Here is a 25,312-nt window from a genome sequence, read left to right on the forward strand (position 1 = left end):
CCTCCCCTCCCCTCCCCTCCCCTCCCCTTCCCTTCCCTTCATGTTCAAAGTAGTTGAAGAAGCCTTGTTTTCCATGAAGAAGGTTCAAGGTGTGTGAAAAATGCTTTGCAGTCAACTGAAATCCAATTGTTGAGGAGGAGAAATGGCTGATCCTGGGGGGATTGGAAGCAGAGTACGTTTCCAGTGTATGGTTATCCAAGAATCTGCATATATTAGATCAATAATTATGCCTTGCTTAAATGATTGTGAACAAGGCGCATGCTTTAGAGCAGTGTTTCTCAACCTTGGCAACTTAAAGATTTGTCGACTTCAGCTCCCAGAATTACCCAGTCTGCTGTGCTCTTCTTGAAACACACTATACAATGAACATCTCCCATGAGCCCTGTGCTGTTCAAAGGACTTATCTTTCTTGACATAATACAGTGGGTTAGACTTCAGCTTTCCTGATGCTGGAGGTTAATTCTTGACTAATTCATACGTCAGGCCAGAACTGGGGAATCTCACGCTTAGATCTGCTCCGTGAGATGGTTCTGTAGGATCCTGGAAAGTGTTGTTCATCTTAAGAGATTCCTCCTCCTATGTTCATTGTGTCTCTTTGCAAATAAACGGGTCTCTTGTTGAAGCACATTATGTCTTTTGTCATCCTTCTCCTTCAAGGGAAGCCAGCCCAAGTAAATGTTATGATGCATGAGAACAGGGGTCTTCAAACTTGGCCCTTTTATGACTTGTGGACTTCAACTCCCAGAATTCCTCAGCCAGGCACGCTGTGGAAATGTGTCGGCTGTGCCAAAGAGTTAACCTTGCAATGGGAGTGAAGCCTTGTGGTTTGTAGAGCTGCTTTGTACCATCTCATCCAGTGGTGGGATTCAACCAGTTCTCACCACTTCGGCAGAACCGGCAGCTAATTTTGCGTTGCCCAGGCCCAGAATGGACTTCTGGAAGCGGCATCCACACAGAGAACCGGTTGTTCACCTATTTGAATCCCACCACTGATCTCATCATTAAAAGCTTGGTGAAAGAGATTAATCCATTCACAAAAGGGTAAGTGGAATATGATTTGTAAGGCCAAACAAGTTCGCTAGACAGTGCAGGAGCTTCTTGGATGAGAAGCAAAACATTTTGAAGCTAAAAACCAAGACGAAAGTCCCAGCTGCCTTTTGAAAGGCCCTCCTGGGACAAACATGATTGAGAATCTCCATAGATATGGACAAAAAAAATTATATATATATTATATATATATATATATATATATATATATAGTTGTTGTTGTTAATTGCGAAGTCGTGTCTGACCCATCGCAACCCCATGGACAATGTTCCTCCAGGCCTTCCTGTCCTCTGCCATCTTCTGGAGTCCATTTAAGCTCAGGCCTCCTGCTTCAGTGACTCCATCCACTTGGCCCCTACAAGCCAACAAATTGCTTCTGCATTGGATCAACTAAGAGAGATATGATGTGTACTGTCACTTAAAAGTAGGCTAGTTTTTGGTATACATGATCACACGTTCAGTGGGTAGAGAGAAGTCTTGTAAACCTGACATGAACTTTACCGCAATCTTTTAGAAAAGAATAGTATTATTACGTCCATGTTGTAAGTGGGGGAGAGGAAAAGATAAGAAAGATTACAAGGTGAGTTAATAGAAAAAGTGACATTCTGGGAACATTATGATTCATAGTTCAGTGACTCCATCCAGCCACCTCCTTCTCTGTCATCCCCTTCTTCTCTTGCCCTCCATCTTTCCCAGCATCAGGCTCTTCTCCAGTGAGTCCTTCCTTCTCATTAGGTGGCCAAAGGACTTGAGTTTCAACTTCAGGATCTGGCCTTCTAAAGAGCAGTCGGGGTTGATCTCTTCTAGGACTGACCGGTTTGATCGCCTTGCAGTCCAGGGGACTCGCAGGAGTCTTCTCCAGCACCATAGTTCAAAGGTCTCAATTCTTTGGCGCTCAGTCTTTCTTATGGTCCAACTTTCACAGCCATACATTGCAACTGGGAAAACCATGGCCTTGAATATTATTGAGGATCTCAATAATAATGTTAAAAATAAAAGAATGATTCCTGGGTATATTCATCTTCTGAAAAACCAATAAAACATGGCATCCTGCCTATAAATGAACTCTCCCATCGACTAGCATTGAACCCCGACGATGTCGGTAGCTTCCGACGAAAGCTTGGTGATTGGTGATTGTATTAAACTTTTTTAGTTTATAATATTCCTGGTGCTCATGTTTTATTGGTTTTTCAGAAGATATATATATATATATATGTATGTATATATATATGTATATATGTATATATATATATATATATATATATATATATATATATATATATATATATATATATATATATATATATATATATATATATATATATATGTATATATGTGTGTGTGTGTGTGTGTGTATGTGTGTGTGTGTGAAGCAGAATTGCAAGCACATCTGTAAAAGTGGGTGCTAAAATGTAGACAAATGTCGGTGCGTTTTTATTTTTATTTTTTAAAAGCATCCGGTCGACAAACTAAGCTAGACACATTTGCAGAAACAGGAGAAGCCCAAATCAATAGATTCACCTATCCCAAGTGCCAGCTTGCCAACCTCTCTGCATTTGGCAAAAGGGCCTTTGCGTTCCTGCCCCTCCCATCTGGACTGCTGGACAGCAAGTAGCAGTGGCGCCTGTCCATCCAGATCAGTTGTGTTGTAACCTGAAATAGATCATCTGGCTGGATGCACGAAGCAGAACAAACCCCAAACATGACTTCTCCGGAGTGAAGCACCTCGGTCCAGCCCTCATTCCTAATCCTGCTTGAAATGCCTCAGCTGTTTGGAAACTCAACCCATTTGCTTTTGATTGCTGTCTCCTTGCTGCCTTGTGAAATGCATACACTGGTGAATCGCTGCCAGTCCCATTCTTAAAATAGGTCTCCTTTCAGCTCCTAGCGCACTCAACTCCTGCATGTTTGCTTTATTTATTTTCTTTAAAGCCTCGCCCTTCTAGACTCCTTGGCTCGAGCCCCTCTTTCCCCTTCCTTTTTCCACCATGAAGATCAAAATAGCAGCCTTTTTAGCTGCAATTCTGGGCGTCCTCAGCATCTTCCTTTTTCTAGTAGCCTTCGGGACAGACTACTGGCTGCTGGTGACGGAAAAGTGTGGAGGATTCGAAGTGAAGAACAGCAATATCTCCTCTGAAAAGGTAAAAGTACTGAAAACTGCGTGACTCCAGAATATCATTATTGGGAGTTTGCAAAGGAGCATGTTCTGAAGGATACTTCTGGGAACAAAAGGAAAACTCAGAAGTTGGGAATTTAATTCTCGGATGATTAGGGGACTGGAGGCTAAAACGTATAAGGAACGGTTGCAGGAATTGGGTATGTCTAGTTTAATGAAGAGAAGGATGAGGGGGGACATGATAGCCGTGTTCCAATATCTCAGGGGCTGCCCCAAAGAAGAGGGAGTCAAGCTATTCTCCAAGGCGCCTGAAGGCAGGACAAGAAGCAACGGGTGGAAACTGATCAAGGAGAGAAGCAATCTAGAACTAAGGAGAAACTTCCTGACAGTCAGAACAATTAACCAGTGGAACAACCTGCCTCCAGAAGCGGTGAATGCTCCAACACTGGAAGTTTTTAAGAAGAGACTGGACAGCCATTTGTCCAAAATGGTATAGGGTTTCCTGCCTGAGCAGGGGGTTGGACTAGAAGACCTTCAAGGTCCCTTCCAACTCTGTTATTCTGTATCCTGTAAATAAACAGTATACTCTATGTACCCTTGAGATAGAATGCTTTCTTAAGCAGCTGGATCACAGAGTGTGTAATCGGTCAATCTTACATATGAAATATTGTAGATTTAATTGATTGATCCCGCGAGGGTCGATGGATTAATTCGTCCATTGTTCTATTTAAAAATTAGGAACATTCCCGCAGAAAACAAATAGGTAGCCGTCTGCCCTTCCTTTCCCTACCCTTCCCTTCTTCTTTGACTTCTTAATTGTTTTCCCAGGAAAAGGGGGAAAGGAAGAACATTTTAGGTATAAAATATTTCTGCCTGATACGTTGGGAAGAGGGAACTATTTCATTAGCCTCCCAGGCTAATGAATCCAACCTTCCCCCCAAAAGACAATGAAGCTTGACAGAAAATGTATGTTTACAATTTTACAAGCTGAGATGCAAATTCAGAAGTGGTGACAATCATTTAAAGAGACATAAGAGAGGTGGAGACAATGCAACTGGCACCCAGCTGAGTTTGCTTCTGGGTGGATTCTGGTTCTTTGTTATAGTACTAAAGCAGGGCAGATGTGGATGGGGGACTAATAATAATAATAATAATAATAATAATAATAATAATAATAATAATAATAATAATAATAATAATAATAATAATAATAATAATAATAATAAAGTTGGAAGGGACCTTGGAGGTAACCCTATACCATTTCGGACAAATGGCTGTCCAGTTTCTTCTTAAAAACTTCCAGTGTTGGAGCATTCACTGCTTCTGGAGGCAGGTTGTTCCACTGGTTAATTGTTCTAACTGTCAGGAAGCTTCTCGTTAGTTCTAGGTTGCTTCTCTCCTTGATTAGTTTCCATCCGTTGCTTCTTGTCCTGCTTTCAGGCGCTTTGGAGAATAGCTTGACTCCCTCTTCTTTGGGGCAGCCCCTGAGATATTGGAAGACTGCTATCATGTCCCCCCTCATCCTTCTCTTCGTTAAACTAGACATACCCAATTCCATCAACCTTTCCTTATATGTCCATAGGCCACTCTTTACCTTATCTTAAAAACTGACTGTGAGTGAGCAGTTCAGATCTATTGTAAAGTTCATCTGGAAATGTGGACCACACATTAAATTCCGGTTAAGACGATTTATTGTTCACGCCTATTCACAAGAATCTAGTCAACTAATGGTCATTACTAAACTGGTACTAGATAAGAATCAACAGCATTCAAGAGGGGCTGGACTTAGACTGTGTGTGGGAATGTAATGACTCTAGGCTGATTACTCTCTTGACTCCATCCCCAGACTCTGCCTGCTCTTCTTCTACATAAAACTTTGGAAAACACATTCTTTCTCTTTGAATGCAGATTTGACTTAGACATAGGTATGCTTGGATGGGCTCTGATTTGAACTGAACGATGATTTTGATTCAGATCGTTGATCTGATCCCCAAATAGATAAGAAAAATCACGGATTTCTCTGTATAGAAGGTAATTGCAAGCTCATGCTTTGTAAATTTGCCATGGTGGTGCAGCAGTTAGAATGCCGTACTGCAGGCTACTTCTGCTGACTGCCGGCTGCCAGCAGTTAGGCAGTTCGATTCTAACCAGCTCAAGCTTGACTCAGCCTTCCATCCTTCTGAGGTGGGTAAAATGAGGACCCAGATTGGTGGGAGCAATAGACTGACTCTATAAACCACTTAGAGAAGGCTTAGGGCACTGTGAAATGGTATATAAGTCTAAGTGCTATTGCTATTTCAATTCCCATTAGCCCAATCCTGGAGGACATCAAGCAGCTATCTCTTGCCATTGTTTATATTGAGGCAGAGACGGAGAGAGAGATGGAAAAATACTATAAACAAATATTTTAATTAACAGGAGTGATGTTTAGCAAGCATTAACTAATATTATAAACTGGCTGTGTGTGATGACCTGTGTGCAATTATATGAAAAAACCTTTACAAGAAATGTTAACTGAAGGTCTCAGATGGTGTAAGATATTACCCGTGTAGAGCAGTGTGGTTTTCTGTCAATTGTATCAACTTCCTTTTTTCCTATGTGTGAGGTCTCAAGACATGAACTTCTCTCTTTTAGTATGTTAAAGGTAGATAAGAAGTCATCCATTGGGTTAGGCGTGGGTGGCAAGCTGTATAAGAATGACACGCTGGAAATAGCCCAGTGTTCAGAATCTGTCATGCTAATGCTCTGAACCATTGTGCACAAATAAACCTGTCTTCTCCAAACCCTTCGTGGTCTTGTCTTCTGACGTACGTATCGTGGTTTATTCCACAACAATATAGCTGTGTTTTACATCTGGCTGCAAATTCCATTTTGTCACCCTTAGCCTGTGAATACACCATTCTGAAATTGCAGGTAGCTTGGGCACCAAGTGGAAAGCTGAAGATGAAACCGAAAGAGTTCGCACCCTATTTCTAAACGGTTCTGGTTTGTTTTGAAAACAGGATGGAAAGCACGTCTGGAAAGAAGGTGATAAAGGGATCCTGACCTTCCATCACGAAGGTTTCTTTTGGCGATGCTGGTTCTTTGGCGAAGATTACAAAGAGACTATATGGAATTTCTGGTTTAGTGAGTATGAGAGGAGACAACATCTGAAGTATGGTATATTCTGATCTCTTAAATGGAAGTCATCTGTTTGAGGTTCTCTCCCATTTGTCTGGCTTATCCTGCTTTAGGGCTCCAACTGTATGCTTTTTCTTCCTCAAAAAGTCATCATGGATCTCTCTGCTCAGCCCATACTTCCCCAACTGGCACCCTGGGATTGGGTGAAGGTGGGGCAAGGATTGAAATGTCACTATACAGGTAGCCCTCGACTTACAGCAGTTCATTTAGTGACTGTCCAAAGTTACAACAGCACTGAAAAAAGTGAACTTATGACTGTTTTTCACACTTACGACCATTGCAGCATCCCCATGTGATCAAAATCCAGCCATTTGGCAACTGGCTCATATTTATGACGGTTGCAGTGTCCTGGGGTCATGTGATCCTCTTTTGTGACCTTCTGCACAAGCAAAGTCAATGGGGAAGCCAGATTCACTTAACAACCGTGTTCCTAACTTATCAACTGCAATGATTCACTTAACAACTGTGGCAGGAAAGGTTGTAGAATGGGGCAAAACCTGTTTAAAAACTCTCTTACTCAGCAACATAAATTTTGAGCTCAATTGTGATCATAAATCAAAGCCTACCCCTAGTCCAGGGGTAAGCAATCTTGGCTCTTTTATGACTCAGGGACTTCAACTCCCAGAATTCCTGAGCCACCTGTGCTGGCTCAGGAATTCTGGGAGTTGAAGTCCACGAGTCATAAAAGAGCCAAGGTTGCCTACCCCTGCCCTAGTCCAATCCCCTTGGGAAAGGGGGGCAATAGCATTGCTAACGCCCTACATCTGTCAAACCCAAAATGCCACAAAACTTTTAATTCTCCCCCCCTCCCTCTCCAATGAATCAATACAATTTCTTTGGATTAGTTATCAGTTGGTGCACATGTAGTTTAAAAGTTCATGCACGTCCCTCCTGGAGAGGAATGGGACAACTTGCTGGAATTCACCGTGGCCAACTGACCATGGGACAGCTCTGTAAGGTTTTCCACTTAGCCTCGCAATTGCCCCAGCGTTACTCAGGAATTTAAAAAAGCCAAAGAAACTCCCGAGCCGAGGTTTCAACCAAGATTACAACTTTATTTTTATCAAAACAGAGAGGGGCCGCCTGATTCCTCTTCGTGGCTGGTAGAGAGATGAAGGCAACAACCAGGAAAGATGTCTTCCACCTTTTATACCTTTCCAGAACAAAAAGATCAGGTCTTGGTACCAGGCATAAGATGGTACAAAAAAACAATTCCAAGATGATGACTCATACGCAGCAACCCAGGCTCCATCCGTAACTCCTTTCCCCCCTCCCCATACTGTGCTCTTTTCATATAAGCAATCACCCGTACCTAAAGCATGAAACCCTTACTTTTCCAATATATATACAAAGCATCTGATCAAGCAATTAACTACAAAATAATGATTACAAAAGAACAAAACAATGATTGCATGATAACACTGTAAGTATCAATGTAAAATGGTTACTATACTGTATATAAAATAAATGCTAATGTCAAATTTAAACATACTAAAATCATAAGCACAATAAAATCCCTTCGGCTCCCTGCAGGACAATTCAACAATTCAATTTAATTATTTAAAATAATTAAAAAAACATTTTATTTTTTTTATTTTTTTTATTTTTTTTTATTTTTTAAACCAACAAAACAAAACAAACCATAACACACATACACACACAGTATATACTCCTCCCTTTTTTTAACAGCGATTTCGTAACAGTAATCTTTTATTATTTACATTTCCCCCCCTTATTCTTCTTTAGAATATTTGTCCTTGTTGCCCCGTTGTTTCTTATTTGCATTTTTCTTCCTTCATACTATACTTCATACTAAGAATAATACATATTATTATTACTATACATTATTATACACACATTTTCCACTTTTGACCTTTCCACATTTATTCTCCTCTATTATTTCTAGTCTCCAACCAGTCATACCACTTGTTCCATATCAGATAGTACTCTGTGTCTTCCTTTTCTTTTATCTCTTTTGTTAATTTGTCCATCTTAGCACAGTCCAGGATTTTTCTTATCACTTCTTCCTCTGATGGTATATTCTCATTTTTCCAAAACTAGTGCATATGCTATTCTTGCTGCCGTTGTTCTATTCTATTCTATTCCACGACTTCTTTGATATTAGTGAAACTTGTGTTCCAGGGCAAGCTGTAATGTGAGTTGGTTGTGGCAAGTTGGCTGCAGCAAGTCGGCCACGGCGAGTTGGCCACGGCGAGTTGGCCACGGTGAGTTGGCTGTGGTGAGTTGTGAGACATACACCCTCCTGGAGCATCCCCATAACTACGTAAATGTGCAAAGCACATCAATAGAGTCTAAGACGATTCCTTGCGTTGAACGTCCGGGAAGATCTGATCAAGCGCCGATCATTCTGGATTGCACATGAATGTAATAATGGAGGCTTCCTAAAGCCTAATTATTATAATGCATTGTTTAACAGGATATCACCTTAAGTCAAATGATCAAATTAAACCTCACTTGAGATGCATTCCCACGGTTTGAGATAACTAGGAGATCTTTTACGATTTTTGGTGTCTGTGTTAATGAGACCGATCACGGCAAATTCATTCGGCTGGATTTACCTCCCCCCTCCCACCCTCCTTTCTGCAGTTGCAATAATTAATGCGGTAGAAATTTCATTAGTCACTTTGCATGAACGAATGTCCATTTATTATGAAGGGCTCTCATTCGGTGGGAAACATCCTAAAGCAAAGTGGATAATCATTAATTAATTTGTTTAACATTCATCCTATTACTGTTCGTCACGATAAGCTTTGGGGCCATTAATACCGGTGGGACTTCTCAGGAATCACGAAGCTTCTGTTCTGGAAAGGTTGTCAGTAACTCTGAAATAGTAGCCATGGTGGTACGGCGGATATAACATAGCCCGGTTGACTTGGGGATAAAATGAGGGAAATTCAATCAGTACACTATTTTTATTATTATTATTTAAGTTAGTGCAGATGGGGACTGCAGCCAAGAAATTAAAAGACGCTTGCTCCTGGGGAGGAAAACTATGGCAAATCTAGACAGCATACTAAAAAGCAGAGACATCACCCTGCCAACAAAAGTACGTATAGTCAAGGCCATGGTTTTCCCAGTTGCAATGTATGGCTGTGAAAGTTGGACCATAAGAAAGGCCGAGCGCCAAAGAATGGAGGCCTTTGAACTATGGTGCTGGAGAAGACTCCTGCGAGTCCCCTGGACTGCAAGGCGATCAAACCGGTCAGTCCTGGAGGAGATCAACCCTGACTGCTCTTTGGAAGGCCAGATCCTGAAGTTGAAACTCAAGTCCTTTGGCCACCTAAAGAGAAGGAAGGACTCCCTGGAGAAGGGCCTAATGCTGGGAAAGATGGAGGGCAATAGAAGAAGGGGACGACAGAGAATGAGGTGGCTGGATGGAGTCACTGAAGCAGGAAGCGTGAACTTAAATGGACTCCAGAAGATGGTAGAGGACAGGAAGACCTGGAGGAACATTGTCCATGGGGTCGCGATGGGTCGGACACGACTTCGCAAGTAACAACAACAAATGACACAAAGTCTATTTCATCAAGTCGAGTGTAGAAACTGCAAGAAAATAAGGATAGTCCTCTATTGACGGCTGGAATCAGAATTTCCATGGCTAAGCAAAGTGGATGTTAAATGAATCACAACCCTTTTAGCCACAATTGTTAAGCGAATCACTGCACTTGTTAAGCAAATCACACTGTCATTCAGTCAATCTGACTTCCCCTGTTGACTTTGCTTATCAGAAGCAACTGGGAAGGTCACAGACAGTGATCACACAACCCTGGAACACCGCAACCATCGTAAATGCATGCTGGTTACCAAATGCCAGAATTTTCATCATGTAAACTTGGGGTTTGCTGCAATGGTTGTAAGTGCGAGGACCGGTTATAAGTCACTTTTTTTTCAGTGCCATTGGAACTTCAGCAATCATTAAACGAACGGCTGTATGTCAAGGACTTATTATTGTAGTGTAGTGTAGATACAGTGTGAAATACTTCCGTTTAATATTTCTTTTACAGACCGCCCTTGACTTTCAATGACACCTGAGCCCAAACATTTCTGTTGCTAAGCGAGACAATTTGCCCCACTTTACGACCTTTCTCGCCACAGTTGTTAAGTGGATCCCCGCAGTTGCTAAATTAGTAACCCGGTCGTTAAGTGAATGTGACTTCCCCGTTGAATTTGCTTGTCAGAAGGTCACAAAAGGGGATCACGTGACCCCGGGACGCTGCAACTGTCATAAGTACATGCCAGTTTCCAAGCCTTTGAATTTTGATCACGTGACCCTGGGGATGTTGCAATGGTCGTAAGTGTGAAAAACGGTCATTGGTCCCTTTTTTCAGTGCCGTTGTACCTTCGAATGGTCACTAAATGAACTGTTGTAAGTTAAGGACTCCCTGTGTCAAATGCTTTTCATTCTTTCCTCTGCCTTGGATTACCATTCTGGGGCCCATGTACACGGGCATTATTTTTTTTTTCTTTTGTGAATTTTCTGAACATGCCGATCATCCAGTTTTGTTTTTGTGTTGGTTTCATGCTAGCTACATAAGGAGCAGCAATTAGAGAGAGACAACGTGAGTATTTAACACGGCCGGTTGTGCCGAGAACTCAGCTTTCTGCCAAATCCTATCTTAAGATTCCCATTGAAAAGGGCTACGTTTTGCAATCTGCACCAAGTGTTTCATTAAGCAGGTCTGGGTTTTCTATGCTTTATTTTGCTTCTCTGGGGAAAAATGAAGGCGTAGGTGACGCTTAATGCTTCACACATGCAAGGAACAACGAAGTCATCAGTTCTGAATTAGGTCTGTAATTGCAAGCTTCCTTAGCAAATGTGCAAAAAGCGAGCATCTGTTCTCTTTTAGCCTGTAACATGGTTATTAACGTGTGGTCGAACGGCCTGGATGTGCTATAGAAAGTTATTCTCTGGAAAGAAGAGCTACTTGGAAGTTCAGTGGTCATCAGACACAGCCCCGAGGCAAGTGTAAGTCAGTTCCCAGACCATAATACCTCGCAGCAAGTTGGGTGAATTAGGGCTTGTAAACTCTGCATTTATGGCTAAGGATGTTCCTTATCCAAGAAAGGATGCTTAAGCAAACCACAGCTTAACGTGGTACAGGAGCTCAGTTATGATTAGGGGGTTCTCGGTGCTGTCTGAGCTTGGTGGTTTTCTTGCAGACGTTTCATTCCCAAACTAGGTATCATCATCAGGGCTAGAAGGGAATGAGGTTTGCAGAGAGGAGGAGGAGGAGGACGACTGTGGGGTCCTTGGTGCTCTCTGAGCTTGGTTGTTTCCTTGCAAACGTCTCATTACCAAACTAGGTATCATCATCAGGGCTAGAAGGGTAGAAGGGAGTGGGGTTTGCTCTCTGTTTATTGTATATAAACAGTTCTAATTGCAGAGAACTGTTGTATATAAGCAGAGAGCAAACCCCACTCCCTTCTAGCCCTGATGATGATACCTAGTTTGGTTAATGAAACGTCTGCAAGAAAACAACCAAGCTCAGACAGCACCAAGGACCCCACAGTCCTCCTCCTCCTCCTCCTCCTCCTCCTCCTCTCTGCAAACTTCATTTTCTTCTAGCCCTGATGATGATACCTAGTTTGGTAATGAAACGTCTGCAAGAAAACAACTGAGCTCGGACAGCACCAAGGACCCCTCATTTCAACCCTGAGCTACAAATATTCTCCTTTATTGCTAAAAGTTATAATGAGTTTAGTGAAGACAACTAAACACCCTCACCTAGCTAATTGCTTCACAAGTAAAAACTACTACAAATAGTCTTATGACCACAACTGAGCCCTTATTATTTTGGATAATTCGGTGTCCAAGGAAAAGGTTCAAGACTGTGTAAGAAGAGATTTAAGAGCAGGGGTCTTCAAACTTGGCCCTTTTATGACTTGTGGACTTCAACTCCCAGAATTCCTCAGCCAGCATGCCTGGGTGAGGAATTCTGGGAGTTGAAGTCCACATTCATAAAAGGGCCAAGTTTGAAGATCCCTGTTTAAGAGGGCTGATTGAAGTTGGTCCTCAGAAGATACTATCATTGTAATATTAAGGCAGTTACTTATTCTGTCATGTACCTTAATTGTGAGATACTTGAAGGAGGTTTGTGAGTATTGCAATCACCAATTAGATGAGGCAATCATCTTACAGGCTGCACCTGTCTTGGCTTCCCATCGGTTGAGTCCCAAGGAAAGCTGTTGATCCAAGATACATGGATAAGTACTTCAACAGGACCTTTACAGATGAGGAAGCCAGGATGGGCAAGGCGGCTGCAGAGTGTTAGAAAGGTAATATTATAACACACATAAAGACACATTTGATAGCACATTGTTGCTATCAAAAGATTTTGAAATTCTCAGGAGGCCAAGCAAAATGAAACACTTTTTTTCACAATGGAAAAGAATATCAGGAAACTGGAAGGAAGAATTGGGCCTAATATTAAAACAATTAGGTTGCCTTACAGAAACAAGCCTGATAGAATAGGATAGGCTAGAGCTGGAATGGACCTTGGAGGTCTTCTAATTCAACCCCCTACTCAAGCAGGAGAACCTACACCATTCCAGACAAGTGGCTGTCCAGTCTCTTCTTAAAAACCTCCAGTGACTGAGCACCCAAGATTTCTGGAGGCAAGCTGTTCCACTGGTTAATTGTCCTCACTGTTAGGAACTTTCTCCTTAATTCCAGGTTGCTTCTCTCTTTGATCAGTTTCCAACCGTTGTTTCTTGTCCTGCCCTCTGGTGCTTTGGAGAATAATTTGACCCCCTCTTTTTTGTGGCAGCCCCTCAAATACTGGAAGACTGCTATCATGTCACCCCTGTTTCTTCTTTTCTTTAGACTAGCCAAACCCAAGTCCTATATTAACATACAGATAGTCCTTGACTTGCAATCACAATTGAGCCCCAAATTTCTGTTAAGCAAGACAGCTAAGTGAGTTTTGTCCTGTTTTATGACCTATCTTGCCACAGTTGTTAAGGGAACCACTGCAACTGTTAAATTAGTGACACGGTGGTTAAGTGAATTTGGCTTTCCCATTGACAGGTTGATTGCATGACCCCAGAACACTGCAACGGTCATAAATATGAAGCAGAATTTTGACCATGTGGATATTTTTTTCAGTTCTTCAAATGGTCACTAAATGAATGGTTGTAAATCGAGGAGTACACGTATGTGTAGAATTGACGTGTAGCTGTTCAGCTGTATAAAAACCAGACTCGGAGAGATCTCTCATTTCTTTCCTTCTCCAGCCAGTCAAGCCCATCCGAAGCACTGTATGAACGCCTACCTGTTTCCAATGCCTATTGTGTTTGGGCCTCATCCTCACCCCTCTTATGATGCAACTGCAGGTATGTTCTGAGGAAAACTTGAATTCATAATATATTCTTCATACTTAGGCTTCATTAACGGTGCTAAGATGTACGGTAGTTGTATGGCAATATGCAAACTCTCCTGATCCCTATTTGGGGGAGGGGGGGTCAAAAAAGTCAAGATGGAGACACGAGGGAAAGCCCCTCATAAGGTATAAAGCAGGGGTAGGCGACCTTGGCTCTTTTATGACTCATGGACTTCAACGTGGCTGGCTCAGGAATTCTGGGAGTTGAAGTCCACGAGTCATAAAAGAGCCAAGGTTGCCTACCCCTGGTATAAAGTCTCATGCTCAAGTAGGAGCTTGGACTAGGAGACCTCTAAGGTCTCTTCCAACTGTCTGATTCTATGATCTGCCCAGCATTTATGGCACTATATCTTCCCCATTACACATTCGGTACTATCTGGCATAACTATAACCACTAAAAGGTATAAGTGTGTGAAGCTTTCTGCACACCGGAGCTTCGCATCCAACATAATCCAATCCCAAATTATTTTTTGAGAAAACTCGAATGCCTGTCAGCTTGTCTCTCTCTTTTCCTTTTCAAACATTTGGGGAGTAAAAGTTGATCTCCTTGCATTGATATATTTTTTCCCATGTACTCTGATTGTATAGCTTGCTTGACTCAACTTGTGGTGTGTCTTTTCCTCTGTGCATAGTGTACAGGGGATTCTGGACAGCCCTGATTGTCTTGGCCATCACTGCCAGCCTTGTAGGAGTGTTTTTGCTGGTGTGCGGTGTGCCCTTTGTCAATGCGAGATTCTATAAAGTTGGAGGCGGATTCCTTATTGCTGCTGGTAAGTGACCACTGCAGTGTTCACTGCTTGGGTGGCCTGGATTGCTAAAATCCTGAGAATGCATGCATAACCGCATGCAAATGTGCGCAAGAGACTTGACACATAATGTGCACTTAACAAGCAAGGCAGTTGCATGTTTTTATTAATCTTACCCACCCCTCTTCAGAAATACTGGAATGAAAAGCTCTAGAATTTTAGGCTAGTTTTTGTGAATTTGGGGAGTCGTAGTCTCTACGCATTTGGGCAGCTGTGACTTCAAGGAAGCAATATGGATCCTTCCATAGATAGAGGATTGGCTTTGAATCTTAGTTTAGTTACCTAATGCTTGCTTGAAGGGAATGCACTATCTTTTAAGCTTATTATTTGATACTTTACTCAAATATACTGTTATGAGTGATGAGAATATATGTGGACACCTTCTAGGAAATTTTACATCTGGTGTGACTAGTAGCCTTATAGTACTTTGATGCAGAATGAGGAACTGGGGGTGGCCATTTAGTTTTATGATGAGCAGTATTTAAATATGGATATAGTACAATATCAGTAATATGAACTGTTGTACAGAGCCCGGAATCTCTGAATTGAGGCAGTATAGAAATCATAGTCATCCTCATTTTAGCCACAATCTATCCACTGCAGGACGAAGGCCTCTTCCGCATGTTTCCAACCAATACAATCCTGAGCTTTCTTTTGCCAATGGGGCCCACCATACTTGCTGATGTCCTCGCTCCATCTGGTTTTATGTCTCTTTTGTGGATGATTTTTATCAAGTGGGATCCATTCTGTGACTGTCTTGGTCCACCTGCCCTCAGTTCTTCTTGCTATGTGACCAGCCCATTTCCATTTCCATTCTTTTACTCTCTTGATGATATTGTATACTTGCATTTGTTCTCTAATCCATGGGCAGGTCTAAGACCACACTTGGAATACTGCATCCAGTTCTGCTCACCACAGTATAAAAACAGCTGTAGAAACTCTGGAAAGAGCGCAGAGAGTAGAATAGAATAGAATAGAATAGAATAGAATAGAATAGAATAGAATAGAATAGAATAGAGCTGGAAGGGATGTTAGAGGTCTTCTAGTCCAGCCCCCTGCTCAAGCAGGAGAACCTATACCATCTCAGACAGGTGAATGTCTAGTCTCTTCTTAAAAACCTTCAGTGTTGGAGCACCCACAACCTCTGGTGGCAAGCTGTTCCACTGGTTAATTGTCCTCACTGTTAGGAAGTTTCTCCTTAATTCCAGGTTGCTTCTCTCTCTCTCTCTCTCTCTCTCTCTCTCTCTCTCTCTCTCTCTCTCTCTCTCTCTCTGTCTCTGTCTCTGTCTCTCTGTCTCTGTCTGTCTCTGTCTCTCTCTCTCTCTCTCTCTCTCTCAGAAGAAGAAGAATGATTAGGGGCTGGAGGCTAAGACAAAGAATGGTTGCAGGAATTGGGCATGTCTAGTTTAATGAAAAGAAGACATACTGTAATAGCAGTGTTCCAATACTTGAGTTGCTCCCAGGGCTTTTTTTGTCATAGAACGCCCAGAATGGAGTTCCGGCACCTTTTTGGGATGGAACCTTGTAGGGTAAGCAAGGCGGGTTGTATGACATGTGTGAGTTCCGGCACCTTTTTTTTTTTTTTTTTTTTATAGAAAAAAAGCACTGGTTGCTCTTACAAAGATGAGGGGGGGGGGTGTCAAACTATTTTCCAAAGCACCAAAAGGCAAGACGAGAAACAATGGATGGAAACTAACCAAAGAAAAAAGCAATCTAGAACTAAGGAGAAATTTCCTAAGGGTGAGAGCCATCAATCAATGGAGCAACTTGCCTTCATCACTGGAAGCTTTCAAACAGAGACTGGACAATAATTTATCTGAAATGGAATAGGGTCTCCTGCTCAAGCAGGGAGTTGTGTGAGAAGACCTCCAAGGTCTCTTCTAACTCTTATTATTCTATGTTCTAGATCCTTTCAATTTTGCCTCGTAATGCCGAGCATGTGTCTTTCCATGGCTCTTTGCGCCACATAATGTAAAGCAAATAAATAAATCAGAGTGACAAGATAATATTTTGCAGATGGACTAAACAGCTCCACATTTTAGTCCTCTAGCAGTTACTGTAGTTTTGCTAATTATTGTGTGTGTGCGTGTGTGTGTGTGTGTGTCTGTCTGTCTTTATATTCTTACTTGGTACAGTAGTTGCAATAGGAGAGCCTTATTTGTCATCTGCTATGGATGGCAGATCGGCTGTAATTAACTTTTGTATCCCAGTAATTGTTCCTCGGAGAAAGGTGAAAGTGCTTATAATTCATCAAGAGGGAAATTTGTCTGGAGAATTAAGTTCTGAGGCAGGAAATCAGGAGGCTGTCCTTTGAAGTCTCCAAGTAAAGCTTTCTGCACTGAAATAATATTCTGGAATGTTCCTCCCATAATTTGGTGGCCTCATTATCAAACCTCTTCTGGGGGAAGGGTTAAGCCTTTGGGGTAAAAACCAGATGTACAAGGCAAAGTTCATGCAAATGTTTAAAATAATAAAAGCTGCTAGTTTTTAAGCACTCTGGCGCTTCAACTTTAGTAGAGGGCTTCCCAAACCCGGTTAGCAAATGGTCCTTTTTTTCTTTGCTGTCCAGAAGCCTTTTATCCCGGGATGCTTTTTAATCCCCTTGGACAGGTTTTCCCAAGATGCTTTTTTGGGGTTGATAATTTGGGGATCAGTATGTGGAGGGAAGAAGGGGTGCCATGGCTCAGTAGTTAAAGATGCTTAGCTTGTCAGTGGAAAGCTAACATCCCAGGTTCGGGATCCAAGCGCCAGGCGACCGGGTGAGCTCCTGTTGCTTGCCCCAGCCCCTGCCCACCTAGCAGCTCAACAGCATGCACGTGCGAGTAGATAAATAGGTACCACTTTGGTGGAAAGTAACAGCATCCTGTGCACCTTGGCATGTAGTCATGCTAGCCACATGACCACGGAAAAGGCTGGTTTTTTGGCTAAGAAGTAGAGATGAACACCACCCTCTAGAGCAGGGGTGTCAAACTCAATTTCATTGAGGGCCACATCAGTATTGCGGTTGCCCTCAGGGGGCCAGGTGGGTGTGGTCAGGGTGGGTGTGGCCTACTGGGTGGGCGTGGATGGAGTGGGTGTGGCCTACTGGGTGGGTGTGGCCAACTCTACACCGTTCGCGTCAAGGGTGCCTGTGGGGCACTGAGAGTCTCTGGCAGAAGGGGGTGGGACCAGGGCAAGTGCCAAGGCATGGTCCACTGGAGGAGTCTCACTGTTCCTCTCAGGCCATGTGGGGGGGGGGCTTATGGAGCTAAGACTGAATGCATAGATGGCCACCACAAAATTGTACATTGGCTCCCGGCTGGCCTGGGCCAGGGCCAAGGCAGAGGGGGCCGTTCCCTCACTGTTTCCAGAATGGCTTCACAGGCCACATGAAACCACTTCGCGGGCCGCATCTGACCCCCGGGCCTTGTGTTTGACATGTCTGCCCTAGAGGCAGATACAACTGGACAGGGGAAATTTTATCTTTATGTTGAGGAAAGGGTTGTATTGTCTTAGCAAGTTGTATGAACTCGGTGGCCCCATTGGATTAAGTGAACGCAACAGTTAAGTGAACGCAACAGTTGGGTCACCTGAACTAGGGTGAAATTGGCTGTGGAAACTTCTTGGAATTGCTGTAAGGGCTGCGTTGTAGAGATGGGGGGTGTCTTATTCCCCCCCTCTGTTGAGGGAAGGCTGTTCAATTCTACCATAGATTGATTCTTTCCCCCCTCTTTCTAACCAACTGTCTTCTCTGTCCAAAATATGGAGGAAGAAGTAAAAAAAAAAAAAGAGAGCTTTAAAACCTGTGGAATGTCATGTTCCCAGTGGCTAAATTGGATCAGTCAGCATATAGAAAGCTGTTCTTCCCCAATTAAAACCACAGATTTCAGAAGTTATCACATTAGACTCCCTCTTTTTAAGCAGTTTTGATTGCACTGGATCCTTTCTTTCTAAGAACAGGGACCGCAGTTATTTATGCTATTTTAAGCATATCCATCTGGCAGTTGTCCAGCTAACTTAACAAGTCTTGCTGTGGGAGATTGTTTTGGAGAAGTCTTTCAGGGGAAAAAGAATAAGAAAAGGGGGAAAAAATGACCATCTTGCTTGAAGGTTATTCAACTGAAAAAAAAGTAAAAGCTGTTTGATACTGATTGCTTCTGGTTCATTTCCCTCACCAAGTTCCTCATTGGCTTTGTTGCCAACTTGTCTTTGAAAGGAGTATAACTCCGTGACCCAACAGTGGCTCCTGCCAAATGTTCTTAACCATGTTTGACATATGAAGCTTAGTTTGCAAGGATTTCCTTTTGGCTTGTATATCCAGGAGAGAGAGAAAAAGAAGCAGCCTCATTAAAGGCTAATTTCCACATGTCAAGGAGTGATGTCTAAGCCAGGGCAACGAACTATCTAAGGGGGCTTTCAAGAATTCAACAGTATTCCATGGAATTTATTGAGAAATGCAGCTTTTCCCCCCCAAACTCATTCTTTTCCGCTCTGTCTTTTTATCTCACACACCCGTGTGCACACACATAGGCAATGAGAGCCAATGTTTGTTTGTGTCGGTGGCATCAGAAGTAACATAAGGCATAGTACCATACGACATGACATTTAAAATATAAAACACAGGATTAAAATATGTACAAGTTAAACAGATCTTGCCCAGAAACTAGCAACCTTAATTGCGTTTGGTCACCCAGCCAGCAGGTCCTCAAGTGGGCACAAAGAACAGATATGCATATGTGTTGTTGTCTGTAGGTCACCACAATTGCAAAGGGAAGAAGCCACCGGACAGCCCCATTTGTTCAGAGTATCTCTGGATCAGTGGTGGGATTCAAATATGTGAACAACCGGTTCTCTGTGTGGATGCCGCTTCTGGGAAGTCCATTCTGGCCCTGGGTAACAAAAAATTAGCTACCGGTTCTGCCGAACTGGTGTGAACTGGCTGAATCCCATCACTGCTCTGGATCTTGTTGTACCCATGCACAGTCTATTCAACAATTTCCATACTTCCCAGCTTTCATCAAACCTAGGTGCCAGTTCCTCTGTTGGTTCCATCCAGTCTTGGTTCTTTGTAGCTTTCCATATGTCCTCTCTGCTTCTACATTCTTCAAAGTCTTCCTTTTCTGATGAGCTGGTTGTAGGCCAGAGAGACTTATGTCTAGTGTTGTCTAGATGTTGATGATTTAAGTCTCTCTCTATATGCTACTGCTGCTTCTCTTTGAATAGCAGGCAGGGCAATGCTGGCTAGTTACAGATGGTCCTCAACTTACAACAATTCGCACTGAAAAAGAGGGGACTTATTCCCGTTTTTCACACTTATGACCATTGCAGCATCCCCACGGTCACATGATTTACATTCAGAAGCTTGACAACTGACTCATCTCTACGATGGTTGCAGTGTCCCCGGGGTCATGTGATCCCCTTTTGTGACCTTCGGATCAGTAAAGTCATTGGGGAAGCCAGATTCAGTTAACAAGTGAGCAATGGCAGTGATTCACTTAACAACTGTGGCAAGAAAGGTCGTAAAATGGGGCAAAACTCACTTAAAAATGTCTCAGTTGTGGTCAAAAGTTAAGAACTCCCTGTATGCCATATCGAAGCCCTAACGTGAAAATCAGGATATATCAATCCCTCATCTCTTTTAGCAAAATATTGAAGACGGTCTTCCTGGAAATTTGTGGTAGACTCTTGTCCACTCCAAGAATATGCCTTGAACCACAGAAGCAATCCAAATGAAAAACAGTTTGTGTTCGTGATAAGGTAGCCTTCTCAGTAGGTAACGACTAACTTGGTCTTCAATTATTCTTTCCAGCTCATGAGCAGAGTTCCATCAGGTTGTTTAAACGGAATCAGCAGAAAAATACAGCCTACTGTTTTAATTCAAAGCTACTCTCTAAAAGTTCCGTACTGTGACAGCTATAAACTGTTCGCATTTCACGTGCTTTGACGCTCTCGAAATTTTCTCGGAAAGATCTCAACATCTCATTATTTTTTATTAGAGTTCTGAAGTTTCAGCTAGGCACGGAGGTGAGAAGAAAGGGGACTGAGGTTCATTTCCCTATAATTAGCAAATTATAGATAAATTCCGCAAGTTCCAAAGCAAGCCAGGAGTTCGCCCACATCCCTCTGCAATTAGCCAATGAGGCTTCACGAGGCTGTGAACCCCAAAAGGAAGGTAGGAGGGTTGAGTTGCACGATTTACTCAGAATGAAGGTGCTGCTTCCCTGGAAGTTAGAAAGCCTTCTGGTTAGCCCCTTGACAATTGCGATGAGAATAGAAAGGAGAAAAGTTTCATATCATGGTTCAATTCTCTCACCATTAAATTCTCTCCAGAAGAGACAATTAACCCGAATCAAGCACTGAGATGCAAATATAGAGTTAATCTCGTGCCTTTCATGCATACAGGCAGAAGGGGATTGAAAGGAAAAAAAGAAAAGAAAGGAGAGCAAAGCAAAGTTGAATGTTGTGCGTCTCTGGTGGGCTGCAGATCAAATTTGGGGAAAATTTGGGTCATTTATGGTGGGTACCTCTGAAAGAAAAGGGAGGATGAAGGAAGTCATATCCCACCCTCCCTCTTGTTCCCAATACATCTGCCCCAATGTATCTGTCTTCTGTTTTCATAAGTTTTATTTTTATCCCACCTTTATTGGTTTTATAAATAACTCTTCCAGTCTCGAAGTGTTCTCACTTATTCCGCCCTGAAATATCAACCAGTAGAATTAGGTGAATTTAAGGTCAGTGGCAGGCTATCTATCTATCTATCTATCTATCTATCTATCTATCTATCTATCTATCTATCTATCTATCTATCTATCTATCTATCTATCTATCTATCTATCTATCTATCTATCTATCNCCTATCCTATCCTATCCTATCCTATCCTATCCTATCCTATCCTATCCTATCCTATCCATTAAAGAGGATAGGATTCTGGGTGTCTCACAAGTACATAGGCTAAATCCACAATCAGCAGTTCATGTCAAGCAAGACAATTGCAAAATTAAAACCTGGCATGAAGAAGAACTGTTACCTCTTGCTCCCCAAATTTTTCATGGAGGAGTACAGTAGTATCTTGCTCTGATTCTAAAAGGTTAGGATAACATGGACACAACCTTAGCTTGGGGGTCAAGCTGTTCCATAAATTGGGGCTACCATAAAGATGAGCTGCTTTGAACTATCCCTTTCACCCCCTGTTTTCCCAGGCTCACATACACAGGACAAGTGTCATGGTTCCGAAAGATGAAACTCTTCAAAGAACTTTGAGGCACTGTTTACCTTAAAGAATCTTTAATTGAGCAACATAGCTTCGGCACGTACATAGGCGCAGCCAAAATCTGAATTCTCCTCCCCTAAACACATAGCATCAAAGCATAATTCCCTCCTCCAATTAATAGTCATTAATCACATTCTCCAATTAGTTTGAAGTGCGAACTTTCCCTCCAGTTTCATAACCCGGCCATTTCTTATCGTCTCTTATTTCAAGCAACCTTGAAGAACACTCTACTGAGATGTTGTTATGTCTAACTAATCCCCATACACATTCTTCCCCCTCCCCTCCAGCACCATCTAATTCTAACTCTAAAAGTAATACACAGGTTAAAGGGAAAATGGCTGCATCTTTATATATTGTCAAAGCAAGAACATTCGATGTTAGCAGCATTGACAACAGGCAGATTACATGGGGAGGAGATTCAATAAAGGGATTTATTATTACCTAGTCATAATAACAAACACTTTGAACTGGATTGGAAGCAACCTACATTGGTTACACAGAATAGATATAACTTGTTATAGAAGCTCCCACGTATCAGGAGATGAATGTATAAACTCTAACTTCTGAGTGTCTTCAAGGCTACTCCTATCTAGGGCCAATTACAGTAGTTTGGAGATGTCAGTTAAGGATGTGAGTCTCCTGTTCCCCCAAAAAGCTTGTTCTCATGTCTACAGAAAACCAGATTTTGTTGAAAAGAAGGCTTTCGTAATCTTTGTCCTGTTGTGCAAGTTTTTAAAGTGCTTTTGGTTGGAAGGAAGGAAAATGCTAGGTGAGGTGGAGATTACCGATTGATAACACTAAATAAAAAAGAAAAATCCAAAATTGCAACAACATCCATTTGGCCCAATATTTGTAGAACAACATCTATCTTGCAAATGACAAAGGAGAGGGAAAATTGTGAGTTAAACACACAGAATCAAACAAACTCCAATTCAGACTTTTGGAGAAGAGGATGTATGTATGTACGTAGGTATGTATAAAATCTCAGAAATCAGAAAGCTACAAAGATAGCAATATAAGAAATGTAAAAAACGGGGTTTTATGCAGATCTGTGGGATCAAGGAAAATGGCAATGAAAAAGAGCCACGATTTAAAATAATTTAAGCGCATTTCTTAGAATGATCCCAATTGCTTCACAACAATAAGAAGAAATGTGGTCCAAATGAAAAAAAAATGAGGACAAGCAAAGGTGTGGAAATATGAATTTATACGACTCATACTTATAAGCTCATTTTAATAATCTCTGTGGAATTTTCTTCATTTGATCATTCTGCTACTCAGCTGAAATTCTGAAGGAAGCTTTTATTTTCAAGTGCAGAAGATTAGCTGACAGTTACCTTATATGCTGTAATGGCTTGCTTTGGCCAACTGTTTATTCATGCTATTTTTGGGTGCTTTTAACTGGCTTTGGCATTTTATTTGTTCTAATTTTTTTTATGTGAGGTCATTTGTGCATCTATAGGTTTGCAGCAAATATAAAGTCGAGTGAGAAAAGCCATCCTAATTTGATTTATTTACTGCCTTTAAACTTGCCCTTCCACTATAGGTTCAAGAGAGTGTATACATTTCTCTTCATTTTACCCTTTCACCAATGACTACCTGAGACAGGTTGGGCTAAAAGATAGTGACTACATTCAAGCAGTGACTAGCGCTGATGATGTAACCTACTTTGGTAATGAAATGTCTGCAAGAAAACAACCAAGCTCAGAGAGCACCAAGGATCCCACAAATTCAGCCGTGAATTCCCTTGGTTGAGTAGAGACTTAAATCTAGAAATTAACATCATATCCATTTCAGCAGATGAGGGTAACATATTTGGAGCAAGCACAGAGCAGATGAAGCCATTCTGGGCCTCAATGACTACTTTTAACGTCTCTGCTTCTATGGTTCCAGGCAACAAGAAGAGTCGTGTCAAAAAATAAACCTTTGATTTGAAATAGGGTTCAAAAGCTTCATAAATTGAATGTACACACTGGATCTTCAATTCTGTCACCCCTTTAAAGCAACTTTTGCAGATCTGGGGCATTTTTTTACAGAGGGAGGAACCAACTTGTCCAAGTTTAAAGCTTCTTTAATGAAAGGGAAACATTGGAGCTAGCTAAGCAGTCACCAATCGGACCAGTGGTATGTACAGGGATTCCTTCATCAATAAGCATTTCATTCAGTGATTGTTCGAAGTTGTAGCAGCATCGAACAAGGGGACTTACAATTGTTCTATGTAGCTGTGGTCATCATAATATGCCACAGTCATGTGATCGCTATTTGTGACCTTCATTGATGGCTTCCAAGAAGCCAGCAGGAGGTTGCAAACAGCAACCATGTGACTGTGGGACATTGTAAATGCATGGGATTCATCTAACAACGCCAACTGGGATTGTTAGAACTACTGTTGTAAATCAGCACAGTCATGTGATCTTGCATTTTAGGCGACAGAGTTGCCAGTCCCAATTACCTTCATTAAGGACTACCTTCAATTTTCTGTTGGTTTCATCCAGGGAATGGAACTTTTTCTCTTGCTAGGATGTTTTACACTGTCGCTGTCAAATATATTTTTTCTTCTCTCTCATTTTTCCTCTCTCTCACTCTCTCTCTCTCTCTCATTTTGTCAAACAGGAAGTTTATTTACCGTGCTCATATTTATGTTTGTGGTGTGGAAGGAATTTGCAGTTGATCTCCGTAAATACATATTACTGGAAAGAAGTGAAAGGTGCCCAGATGACACTCCTCTATCTGTTTATTACGGCTGGTCTTTTATGTTTGCAGCTGCTGGGATACCATTAGTGCTGACTTCAGGTCTTCTCTTCTATCTGGTTGGACACACCATCCTGAAGGAGCTTGAGTAAAGGCAAGGCGGATGCTCCTTAGCTACCATCTAGGAAGGAGAATTGTCTTCTTAGTTGTCCCAAAGGTGCTTTTTCAAGAGGCAACTGGACTTCCTTTGTTTTTCTTTGAAGACCTTTCGCTTCTCATCCAGGGAGAGTCTTCAGTTCTGCAAACTGAACTGAACTGGACCAGAACTGAAGAAGCTTCTTGGATGAGAAGCGAAACGTCTTCAAGGAAAAACAAAGAAAGTCCTGTTGCCTCTTGAAAAAGCACCTTTGGGACAACCATGACCTGGATGACTGAGGACCTCAATAGACATATGTTTTTCCTATTTATTTCTAGAATGAGTGATATTGTGCCAGGGGTATTAAATAATGGTGTGGAATCTCCCAAGTGGCAAATAGTAGATTAGGCACACAGATTCTAATATTTACGTTGTTTCATTGTTTTTTTTAAAAATGGTCATGATTTCCATAACTATTTCTGAGAGGAGCCAAGTAAGTAAGCAATTTTGTTTTCTTAGTAGATTGGAGATTTCCAAGTAAGAACTGTCAAGACCCATCAAACTGATGGGTTCCTGGATTTCTTGGCTGGAGACTGGAATTATTGGAGACTTGGATTATTGGTGCTCCATCACTTTGCCTTAAAAAAAAGATTCTATTTGGTGTAAACAAATAAAGGATCAAACCC

At 41.9% G+C, this 25,312-nt stretch overlaps 1 protein-coding gene across 3 annotated transcripts; it reads left to right on the forward strand.

Annotated features, from left to right (window-relative positions):
- Positions 1 to 2,965: 2,965 nt before the first annotated feature.
- LOC107297176 (transmembrane protein 182) lies at positions 2,966 to 25,312 on the forward strand. Of its 3 annotated transcripts, none has more exons than XM_015826533.1 (6): positions 2,966 to 3,188; positions 6,166 to 6,289; positions 13,598 to 13,696; positions 14,376 to 14,513; positions 24,413 to 24,644; positions 25,149 to 25,312. In XM_015826533.1, exons 1-5 carry the CDS (start codon positions 3,036 to 3,038, stop codon positions 24,640 to 24,642), a joined length of 744 nt encoding a protein of 247 aa, XP_015682019.1. In that variant the 5' UTR covers positions 2,966 to 3,035; the 3' UTR covers positions 24,643 to 24,644; positions 25,149 to 25,312. The 3 variants fall into 3 exon arrangements, with proteins under 3 accessions (XP_015682019.1, XP_015682020.1, XP_015682021.1); XM_015826534.1 differs by having other exon boundaries at positions 24,413 to 24,506; positions 25,146 to 25,312; XM_015826535.1 differs by having other exon boundaries at positions 24,413 to 24,506.

This window comes from Protobothrops mucrosquamatus, unplaced genomic scaffold (genome assembly GCF_001527695.2).
Source record: "Protobothrops mucrosquamatus isolate PMUCROS unplaced genomic scaffold, P.Mucros_1.0 scaffold3163, whole genome shotgun sequence".
Lineage (NCBI taxonomy): Eukaryota > Metazoa > Chordata > Lepidosauria > Squamata > Viperidae > Protobothrops > Protobothrops mucrosquamatus.

What these genes read in the sequence shown, in the direction of transcription:
- LOC107297176 (XM_015826533.1), top strand. Translation starts at nt 3,036, where the DNA reads ATGAAGATCAAAATAGCAGCCTTTTTAGCTGCAATTCTGGGCGTCCTC. An exon ending in GCAATATCTCCTCTGAAAAG is followed by an intron (nt 3,189 to 6,165) that starts GTAAAAGTACTG and finishes TTTTGAAAACAG; the next exon opens with GATGGAAAGCACGTCTGGAA. An exon ending in CTCTTATGATGCAACTGCAG is followed by an intron (nt 13,697 to 14,375) that starts GTATGTTCTGAG and finishes CTCTGTGCATAG; the next exon opens with TGTACAGGGGATTCTGGACA.